Genomic DNA, 12,146 nt, shown 5'->3' on the forward strand with positions numbered 1-12,146 from the left:
GAAAAAAAAAGTTTAAAATGTTACAATGCAGCACACTTATGAGTGTGAATGACCACAATGCAAACAGTAAAAATAAAGGGTAAGTGGCAGAAGAATGAAGAAACACTCCCTGAATTGTGATTCTGTATTTCAGTTTTGTATACATGGCTCTTACGCAGAGTGAATGTCCTTGCAAGTAAGGGAAGAATAGACACGTACCATAGGACATAATTTTTGGGATAAGACCTTATTGTGTAATGCTTAGAGTTCACCCCTTTCTAGGAAATGCTAAGGTACTTAGAACATTCAATTACTTTGCAGAAAAATAGGAACTTGGCTTAACCCACTATACCTTATTTAATGGGCAATAAAGTAAATTGAAGATAAAGTTTTGAAAACTTAAACTACTAAGAGAATTCACTTGTGTTTTAAATAAGAGCAAATAAAAGGCAGAGGCTTTAGTTTTGTTGACGTGTCTGTCTAAAACTGCATAATATGGAAACATATACTAAAAAAAAAAATAATACTGGTACAACTGTGCCAGTCACTACTACAAAGACAATTTGTATTCTCAGATAATCCTTGAAAATTTATATATAACGTAAGGATTTTACTTTAAAAAAATTTTGAAGTGTAAATATGTATTTTAATTCATCATATACTTAATTTATGCTTATTTTTAATAATACAAAATTACAAAATACATCCTCATTATAAAAAAAAGCATAAAGCAGTCTTTGAGTTTCCTTCCCCCAACTCTTTTTTTCTGTAAATAACTTACTATTTTGGAGGGTCCTGGGAGGGTGTAATCCTTCTATACTTTTTTATGGCTTTACATCTCTCACTGGTATTGTTATTTTTTTACATTAATAGTGTCATGCTGATGTATTGTTAGTGACTGCCCCCACATTTAAAAAAAAATTTTTTTTTTTACCAAATATGCCTGACTATTATTTGTCAGTGTTATGTACAGATATACTTCATTCTTTTTAAGTATCGTGTGGTATGGACATATTGAATATTTAACCATTCTCCTAGTTTTGAATTTAGATTTTGTTATTTTCTCCTCAATATTTCATAATTTCAAACAGTGCTGAAATAAACATTCCTAGTACATCCTCTTTATGTTTTTATGAGAATAGTCCTATTTGCTAGAAGTGAAATTGTTAGGTAATAGGGAATGTGCATTTAAAATTTTAGTGGTACTACCAAATTCGTTTTGTCCTTTATTTTTTAATGTATGTGAACATTTTAACCTTATAAAAAATAGACTAGTATGGTGGACACCCGTATATCCATCACCAAATTTGACAGATATCAAAAATTTGTTACACTTCCTATTTTAATGAAAATTCCAGATCTCATGTCATTTCATCCCTACCTACTTCAGTACACATTTCTAAAAAATGCAGTCCTTTATAAAGTGGACATTAATTTCACTTTCTTTTAAGCTTGTATATTTTCACTTTTGTTAACACTGACACTCATTCAACAGCATGTATTGTACTTACACCCTTGAGATGCAATGGAGCCCAAATTTGTTAGCTTTTATTTTTTTCTTTCATTTAAGAAGTGTGTGTTTTTGTTTACAAGGATATTCTAAAATTTTGCATCAGATTTTCTCATGGTAGCATAGGCTATAGAGCTAAAATGTGAGTAGAATCAATAATTGAAATGGAATCTTACTTCATTGAAAATAAATATACTAAGAGGCTAGTCTGTCACTTTATATTGCCTATCATAAATCTGAAATTGTTATTCTGCCAAAAATGTTTGAATTCAGTGTTTAAAGTTATTTTTAGTGACTTGACTATCGTGAATTTATTGCAGACTTTTGAATCAGCTGTGCAAGAGAATGTCAGCATTAATGGTCAAGCATGGCAAGAAGCTTCAGATAAGTCTTTCATAGGTATGTGATTTAACTTTTTCCTTCTGTCATTAATTTCTGAGTTATTTTTGTAGCTAATTTTATTTTGAATGCTAATTTTAAATCCCCATTTTCAATGTTACTTCAAAAAATTTTTTTTTTGCTGGGTGGGTGAAGGGAAAACTAGAAGACTATTGAAGTCGTAATCTGAAGCAAACAACACAGTAGATACCTTGATCCTTCATATATTCTATCTGGCATTCTCAATAAGACTTTGATTAATCTTCACAAGTACCATTGTCAATAGTTTATTGGAAAATGCTATAGAACTATCCCCAGATGAAGAAACAGGCCCAGAGAATTCCTATGATTAATACCTTATGAATCAAGTTGTATTTTTACAAGTGATTTTTACAAGTAGATAGTGAAGTATTTTCAGAAGTATGAAGTTAAACAATAAGAGGACCATATAAAGAATGAGGCCAGTATTTGGAGAAACTGCCTTTAAAAGACAGAATATTTTCCTGGTCCAAAGCAGCCTTGGTAGTACCCTAACTAATGATGTTGACATATCTGAAGAAATCAAAGTTTTAGTAGAAAGAAAATGTTCAGTATAGGAAGGAAGAAATTCAGTAGAAAAATAATGATCAATTTGGGAAGAGAGTCAGAATTGTCCACCCATGTCCAGGGGAAGGTCTACCTTGACAGGAGAGCCAGAGTGTCTTGTCTGTCCCCATGGTGATGTTACAGAGATCTGACTAGCACAGCTTGATACCACTGCTGACTGTTCTGATGTCTCAGTTATACCCTCGGGCTGATTCCAAGCCCATCAAGTCACCCTCTGTGGTTAGAATTTTTCTTCTCAACATTAAGATAATACTTTACCCAGAAGACTTCACTGTCTAATCCTTGGGATTATTATAGTAGTTATCTCTTCAAAGTCACCAAAATTCACTTTCTGGTTTATATAGTAAAACATCACAACAATAACATTGGATTTCTCAAATATTATCAGAGTGATTGCTAGTTAATAGGGGAGCGGGAGTATATCAGAATCACCTAGGAGTATTTTCAAACTACACATCCATTACTGTGTCTTTATCTGACTCTTGTTCTGTGAAGTCATTTTGGAATTGCTTCATCGTTTGGTCCAGATTGCCTTTAGCAATAAGATTCATCAATTTATAAGTTAAGAAATGTATTTTCTGACAGGTTGGTGGCTTGGGTTGAATATTTATATTCTCTCCCTTTTTTATCGTTATAACTGCGGTGAAGTCGTTGTGAATACTACACTTTTACCTTTTCTCATGGGCACTTGATAAATGCCAGTCACTATGCCAAATGCTGGGAAATAGATGAAAAGACACGATCCTCACCATTTAGGATTCATAGTTAATGGAAATGGAAAAGGAATCACTATTTGGGAAGTGGGAGCAGACATAACAGAGGAGGTTGTTAAGTTAAATGCATGTAATAAATGAGAATGTGCTAGACAGAAAGGAGGGACATGTAAAGCAAACAACACAGCATGTGTAAAAGCACAAAAAAGTGATATGTTTGGAAAATGTCAGACGTGAATTGGGAAAACTAATGGCAGATATGGCCAGAAAGATAAGTTGGGGCCAGATCACAGAGAGCCCTGTAGGATATGCTAAGGAATTTACACTTTATCTTGTAGGTAATGGGGAACCGGTGAAGGATTTTAAAGTAGAACATGAAACGTTTTTGTATTTTATAATGCTAACTGCTGGCTGCATGGGGGATGGATTAGAGAAGGGAAAATTCCAGGCAGGCAGACCTTAGGGAGGTATTGCAGTAGTACAGCAAAATATGGTGAAGACTTGTCCTAAGACAGTGGGAAAGGAGAGAAAGAAAAACATGTTCAGCAGATAGAATTAATAGGATTTGCATCTGATCTAATATATAGGAGCAATAAGTAAGCTTCACAAGGGCAGAGGTTTTTGCTTCTTTTGTTTACTGAGATCTTTATATGAATGAGCGAATGAATGAATGAATATATGTGCCAGTGAAACCACCTTCCTCTCTGCCCCTTAACTACCCTGAACGGACTTGATTTCAGGAGACTTGATCAGGCACATTTAAGAATTAAAAATGTAAGTTCCTTGAAAGCGGGCACTGTATTTGTTTTTCTCATCACTATGTTTTCAACACTTAGCTTGACACATAATAGGCACCCACTGAATATTTGTTAAATTAATGACTAATTCTTCCCTGCTCAAATTGTTTATACATTTCAGTATTATAGCTTTATCGTTAGGTGGCGCTAGGAAACCGTTTTCCTCCCTACATAGAAGATTTAGCTGGGAGACTTGATTTTTTTTAACTGATTGCGAAATAACACATTGTTCCTTTCAGGTTAGTGATTGAACTTTTTAAATGGATAAATTAAAATTTAGGGAGGGCTGCTCATTTAAATGATTTCAAAGTAAGAAATGACCATCTCTCATAATACTCTCAAAAGAAGTAATTTAGTTGGACTTAACTAATATTAGTTACATAAATAAAGGCTATACCCAATGTATAACACCTCAATTATCTTGACCCAATATGTAACTATGTGCTGATATGTATCAGCAATGTCTCAAAATGTTTCAAAAAATATATACGGTACTTCTCCCCAGTGAAGCTTCTACTTAATAAAATAAATAAATCCATTTTTAGCATAGACTTTGACACAGCGGAACACATTATGTAAGACAGTTAAGCTGAGGACCTAGCTCTGTAGTATTTTAACTACTCAATATTTGTTACTCTTTGAAATGATTTTCAAAATAAGGTTGATGTATCACCTGCATTCATTTCATCTGTGATGGTTAATATCTGGGCTCCATTCCAGAGGCCTATTGAATTAAAATTTCTGCACTTTCGACACGTTCCCCAGCTGACTATTCATTCTGCTCAAGTTTGAGAATCACTATTTAAAAACATAGGAAGTCAACCGATAAAATGGTTTTAGCTAAATAAAGTCACTATATCTTTTCCTTTTTCCTGCCATTTACCCAATTACACCTATTTCAGATCTAGCTATTCCACTCACTACTACTGTCACAGCTTTGGTACAGCACATAAAAGTCAAAATTTGTTAGCGTTGCTGTTATTAAATGCCCTTTGCAGACTAGTTATTTTATCATTCTTCTTTCTGTATACTTTACCTTGCAGCCACTTAGAACTTTGTTTCCCGGAGACTCAGTGATCTTGCAAATACTGTTTCTTCTGCCTAAAATGCTTCTCTCTATTATTTTTTTCTTTCCTATTTTTATCCAATGGATTTACACTTAACATTTCAAGGCCCCATTCAAATGTTACTTTCTTTTTAAAGTCTTAAATTCCACAGGCAGTCTGTTTCTTCCAGTGAACCGTGAGCTCTTAGAGAGCAGAGATCATGATATGTTCCTCTTTGTATTTCTGTGATTTTGGCCTGGCTTCCCATAGGTGCTTAGTAATTGTTCATTGCATACATGAATCAGTCCCAAAGTGAGGGCATCCATTAACTTGCCAAATTTGTTTTCCTTAATTATTTTACTTTCTAAATTTAGTGTATGTACATTTCCATATAGAATATAAACAATGTGTTTTGAGGAATTTTTATTTTCTTTTCCCCTGTGAAATAGATTCTGATATCAAAGTACTTGAAGATCAGTTTGATGAAATCATAGTAGATCTAGCCACAAAACGTAAGCAGTATCCCAGAAAGATCCTTGAATGTGTCATCAAAACCATAAAAGCAAAACAAGAAATTCTGGTAAGATGATTTACCATTAAAATAGTAAATTTTATGTTACATCTATTTTACTACACTAAAAAAATTAAAGTATAAGATCCATGTGGAGATAAATGACGTTTTGTTTTTGTTGTCTTTCCTTCCTCAATTACTGTTTGTTTCTTGTAAGACTTTTTCCTGTTCTAAGTCACACTAGGTTTTGAACATAACTGATAACTAAAATAAAATTTGAAGATGGAAGACTGATAATGACTTTCTAAATCTGAGACCAGGAAGCAAAAATAAATTTATCTTTTAAGGCTTTTCTATTTGTCATTTATGTTTGGCACATTGTTTGTATATGATTATATATTTTGGAAGATGCTTTAGTTAAATTGATGATGATTATTGAGTCCCTGTTCATAATTCTGAAATTTTCTTTATGAATTGCGTGTAATTTGTTTTGCTCCAAAAATCATGATGGGGCAGGAGTAGGTCTGCTGGCAATGGCCTCTACAATGAGAACTACGACAACACGTTGTACATGCTGCTTTAGATTCTATTATGCTCTTTGTCTTAGATTTTGAAATTAACATACTTCACATATAAATCTTTCAGTTGCTTTCCTTTCGAGAATTGTCTTAGACAGTAAAGACAGGTACTTTATCTAAAATATTTTAGTCATCATTTTATGAGAAAAAATACTTACAAGCAGAATTTTTCATTTTTTCTTCTATAGCAGTTAGTCCTCAAACAAATACCCCACTTCATCTCCCTGCCCCTTTTTTAAAGTTGCCTCAGGAAAAATATTTAAAATGTGATATTTTCCATGGTCTCCCTCACTATAACTACCCCTCCCTCCCTCCCTGAAGAAAACCTAGTAATCAGTAGTAGCGCATAAAAGAAAGTTGGCAGGCCTAGGTGAGGTAGTGCTGTGGAAGTTTAAAGAGTGATACAAATGGATGGGGCGAAGATACTGAAGAGTGTTTTTTTATAAAAGCTTTTTCGCTCTTGCTAGCTTTGGGCAAGAGTAAGGAGGAACATTTTCCTCTTTCTTTTTGTCTGAATTATGGAACCTGTTCCTATAGTTCTGCTACCATGGTCCCAGTGTATCATGGGATGTGTAGGCCTTAGTGTTGCCGGCATGGCCTAGCCACCTCTTAAAACAGAGTTTCTGTGGGAACATGAGTTCTGAGTTCCAAACACTTGTCTGAAAATGAACTTTTGTAAAACAATTTATAATTTGGAGACTACGTAGTACTTGAAACACAACATTTAGTTTCTGTGCCTTTCATTTGCTTCATTGCTTTTCTTCAATACTTTTTTATGGTGTTATTTCTTAGTGTATGCAGTAGGTGGCAATACTGTAAAGGCATACTTCAGCCTTAATTTGGCTGATCTTTTCCCCTCCCTTCCCCACAGATTTCAGGATCTAATTTTGGGGTTTTTTGGTTTGTTTGGGGTTTTTTGCAAAAGAATGGTACTACTCACTAATAGTATATTTTCTTACATCAGCTAAAGGAAATGTTTGTATGAGAGTAAGTGGTTAAAATAAATCTGTTTTAATTTGTATTATGTTTAGAAACAGTACCACCCTGTTGTACCTCCACTGGACCTAAAATACGACCCTGATTCAGGTGAGTCTGTTCATTTGTGGTAAAAATTAAGCATTAGCTTATAATTTTTATGAGTTCCTAATACTCTTTTAAAGGTTTCAGTGTCAAGGTTATCTTCCCTTTGATGCCCTAACTCACTGCCAGTCATCCTTGTTTAGCTCTTCACTAAGGATTATGAGAACTTGCTTAAACCTACTGACTCGGAATCTCCAGGAAAAGGACCCAGGAATCTGGACTCTGTGTAAAGCTCTCCTGATCTAGACTATTGTAACACTTTTCTACTCCCTAACTTCTAATATATATCCTCCCATCTCTGCTATTACATTATCCATTCTTTGCATTACAGCCAAAGTTATACTATTAAAGCACTCAAGATGTTACTCCCTAGTGACATTGGTTTCTCATCATTTACAAAATTAAATCCAATAAAAATATAGTGTTGAACTTAAAAGAGATAGACACACTTGTTATACCTTTAAACTCAATTCTGTTTCCATTCAGATGCATCCTCTAAAACAGAGAAACCAAATTGATACAAAGTTATGTAAATCCAGAAACAAGGGCATTGCTAAAAATGTGGATCACATATATTTTTAAATGGCTCAATTCTCACATTTAAAAATTTGTAATAATTTTCCTAAGAAACCATTTGGAATTTACCTTTGGTGCTCAAAAGTACCATTTCTTTCTGAACTATTAGAAAAACAAGACCTTGATTTATTTGTAAGGGATATTTATACTTATGGCGTTACATTTACCTTTGTCAAATTCTGAACTACTTCCTAACACATCCCCCAGCCCTCCCCAAATCTCCCAAACTAATGGAATACACTGAGATGGGGAAGTACAAGCATAAAGATACTCTGAATTGGTTAAAGTCACAGCATTCACTGTGTTTGAAAATAGAAATTGACCTAGGATCTAATGCTTAGTTGTTATGGCTCACTAAAAAGGGAGTTGCCAAAATGTAGTGGTTGACATATACTTGTTTTGGTTCTGAACAACATGAAAATAAGAATTGAAACTTGTGGTATCATAATATACTCAAGTATTATTACTTTTTAGATACAGCTAATTCTCCTCTAAAGAAACTTGGTAACCATTTTATCTTAGGGAAAACAAATTTACTTAAATGAGCCTTTGAAGAATCATTATGTGGTTTTATTCCTACCATTCCAGTTACGTAGTATTAGAAAAATCTCTATCATATGATTCTGACTTCAAAAGTAAGCAAAAGAATGATCAGAATCTATCTATTGGATAAATTTTGAGGTGATTTTTGTCATTATACATTTTCATAATGTCTATAAGCTTAGAATAGCATCAGACTTTTAAGCACAGCATAATTAATGGACTTTTTTTTTATTGGGGAAGGGGAACAGGACTTTATTGGGGAACAGTGTGTACTTCCAGGACTTTTTTCCAAGTCAGGTTGTTGTCCTTTCAATCTTAGTTGTGGAGGGCGCAGCTCAGCTCTAGGTCCAGTTGCCGTTGCTAGTTGCAGGGGGCGCAGCCCACCATCCCTTGCGGGATTTGAGGAATTGAACTGGCAACCTTGTGGTTGAGAGCCCACTGGCCCATGTGGGAATCGAACTGGCAGCCTTCGGAGTTAGGAGCATGGAGCTCTAACCACCTGAGCCACCAGGCCGGCCCAATTGACAGTTTTGTTAGCTGTGTATCCTTGGACAAGTCACGGACAAGTCACTTCAGCGTCAGTTTCTTTTTTTATTGTTTTTCCCTTTTCTTCCACCTCCCCCACCCCCACTCTGGTTCAAGCCATTGTTTCTCAGTCTAGTTGTGTAGGACACAGCTCCCTGGCCCATGCTGATATTACAAGCCTTGCCACCCCCCTCGCTGAGGTAGTTGGTCGGACTTATACTGGCTGCTGGCCACTCATGCTGACACAAAGTAGCCCACAGTAGTCCACAGCAGCCCGCGGCGGCTTATGCCAACCTCCAGCTGCTCACGCAGCTCAGCTCCAGGGAGAGCTGTTATTCACAGTCTTAGCTGTAGAGGGTGCAGCTCACTGGCCCATGTGGGAATCGAACCAGCGACCTCAGCACTTCAACCACCTGAGCCACCGGACTGGCCCCAGCATCAGCATCTTTGCGGCAAATTCTAGATTTGGAGCCTGATGCTTTAGGTGGGAATAACAGCTCTATCACTAAATACTATAGAAATATCCACCTTCTTGTTGAGGTTGTGTTATGAATTTCATAATGAGATAAGGGGCTCTGTAAGCTATAAGTAAAATACATAAGTAGTAGTTGGTAAGGAGATGCTATGTAATAACCCTATTATAAATTTTATCCCATTTACAATGGTATGCCTTATAATACTGCATAGCTTATAATGCCTCTAACTGGTAAAATCATATGACATTAATTAAAATGTCTTAGGAGGAATGTGGAAAGCATAAATTTATATGGAACCTAAAAATCTGAATAAACTGCATGGGAAACTTTTATGGGAACTTCTTGAGAGTTTTTTTCTTTTTGTTATAAGAGTATTAAGTGATTTTCAAATTTTTTTAAAACTGACACTTTTAAAGAATGTTGTCTGGTTTTCAAAACACAATATACTCAACCCTCGGTATCTCTTGAGGTTGGTTCCAGTACCTTCGTGAATACCAAAATCTACAGATGCTTAAGTCCTTATTTATATAAAATAACATTATGTTTGCATGTAATCTACTCACATCCTCCCGTATACTTTAAATCATCTTTAAATTATTTATAATACCTAATACAATTGTTTAGGGAATAATGACAAGGAAGAAAGTCTGTACATGTTCAGTGCAGACGTAACCATCATAGGCCTAACTACATAGTACATACACATCAGCAACAATGTAATATTTTTTCCCAGATATTTTCAATCCACAGTTGGTTGAATCCATGGATGTAGAATCAATGGATACCAATGTGTATAATATTGATTTGGCATAGTTATGTTAGGAACTTTGGGGGATACAAAGGTAAAGCAGACATTCTCCCTATAAAGAGCTTATGTCTGAGTGGAAGAAATTAAAGATGAACCTAAAATAGGATTCTTTCATGCCCTCAAACTGGTTCTTTTCCCAGTTTCGCCATCTGATAAAATGGTACCTTCATGTACATATTGCTTTAGCCAGAAGTCAACCTTGAGTCTTTCCTGAACTGTTCATATCCAGTCCATCAATAAGTTCTACAAATTATTCCTTTGAAATATAATCTCAATATCAGCTTCTCTTCATCTCAGTATTATCACCTCCAGTCTAGATCACCATCCATCACTCTAGCCAGGATTTCTACACCTGCGTTCTAGAAGGTCTTCCTGTTTCACTCTTGGTCTCTTCCATTCCATTGTATATAATACATCAGGCACAGTTGATTTAAAAAAAAAAATCTTTGAAATATTTCAAACATGTAGAAAATACAGAGTAAAACATAATGAACATTTTGTACCAACTACTCATACTTGAGAGCTATTCGTATTTTTGCCAAACTTGCTTCAGACCGTTTTAGAAACTAAAAGACACGGATACAGTTAAAACTTTCTTTGCACCCCTACGACCATCCCATTCCACCCCCTCTTATTTCAGAAGTAACCACTATCCTCAGGCTGAGTGGATCCTTCCTATTCATGCTTCTTATGCTTTTACTTTATTGCTGTATGTCCATAAACAATGCATAGCATCCTTTTAAATTTTATATAAATTGTATCGTACTGATCATACCATTCTGCAACTTAGGTTTTTCCCTCAACTTTGTATACACACATAGCTTTCTGTTCTTTTAGCTACTGTATAGGATTCTAGAGTATGAATACACCACTGTTTATTCATTCCTCTACTGAGGGACACTTAGATTTTGCTGTGTTTATTTATTTACTTTTTCTGTTATAAACAGTATTGCAATAACCATTCTTAACCTGTCTCCTTGTATAATATAAATGTGCCACAGATTTTCTGGGGTAGATTTCTGGAAGCAGAATTTCTAGGTCATAAGGTTTGTTTCTATTCAGCTTTATTACATTTGAGCTTTTCTACCCCTTCAAAGTAGTGGTAGCAGTTTACATTCCCACCAGCAGTATTTGAAAGTTCTTGCTTCCCCACATTTGCCAACAATTGTTAGTCACACACATGTAGAGTATAGTTTTTGCCAATTTGGTGGGCATGCAGTAGTAGTTAAAGAGAGGTCGAGCATCATTTCCTATGTTTTTTTCACCCTATACAGGTTCTTCTGTGAGTTGCCTATTTATAGTCTTTGCCCGTTTTTCTATTGAGTTGTTTGAACTTTTCTTATTCATTTCTAAGAGTCACACACACAGGCACATATACATACGTGCATGCACACACATTCTAAATATTAATCCTTTGGTTATAAACACTGTAAATATTTACTCTCAAGTTTTGGCTTGTCGTTTAACTTTATAATGATTATATATACAGAGGGTGCTAGAAAAATGTATACACATTTTAAGAAAGAAAGAAACTATTAAAATGATACTGATAGTAACCACTTTGAACACCTCTTTTAATTGCAGAAGTCAAGCATGAGTTGTATTCATCTTTTGTTATTGGTATATATTAAGTATTACAATTTTAATACAGTTTTTCCTTTCTTAAAATGTGTAGTCATGTTTTTGGCACCCTCTGTATATACATATATGCATATATATAACTTTTAATGTAGTCAGAATTGCCAGTTATTTTCCTTTATAATTTGTTCTTTCAGTGTATTTAAGAAATCCTCTACTCAGGTGACATAAAGATCCTTTGTTATTTTCTTTATAGAGTTTTGATTATCATGTTTAGGTCTTGAATCCCTCTGAATTTTTTTTTTTTTTTAATTTTGGAAGAAGGGATGTAATTTCTATCATACTGATAACCAGTTGTCCTAGCATCATTTATTGGCTAGCCCATCTTTTCTCCACAGCTTTGTGACGCCATTCTCTAATATACTAAGTGTCCATATATGTT

The 12,146-nt window shown here is 34.8% G+C and overlaps 1 protein-coding gene across 3 annotated transcripts in view; it reads left to right on the forward strand.

Moving 5' to 3' along the window:
- Window positions 1–12,146, forward strand: part of NSL1 (NSL1 component of MIS12 kinetochore complex) — a 49,313-nt gene that overhangs the window by 1,060 nt on the left and 36,107 nt on the right. For all 3 annotated transcript variants that reach the window (XM_019738084.2, XM_019738085.2, XM_019738086.2), the window contains exons 2-4: window positions 1,810–1,888; window positions 5,479–5,609; window positions 7,150–7,204. In XM_019738084.2, the coding sequence (XP_019593643.2) occupies window positions 1,810–1,888; window positions 5,479–5,609; window positions 7,150–7,204 (265 nt within the window). The remainder of the gene's footprint in view (window positions 1–1,809; window positions 1,889–5,478; window positions 5,610–7,149; window positions 7,205–12,146) is intronic.

This window comes from Rhinolophus sinicus, linkage group LG17 (assembly GCF_036562045.2).
Source record: "Rhinolophus sinicus isolate RSC01 linkage group LG17, ASM3656204v1, whole genome shotgun sequence".
Taxonomy (NCBI): Eukaryota; Metazoa; Chordata; class Mammalia; order Chiroptera; family Rhinolophidae; genus Rhinolophus; species Rhinolophus sinicus.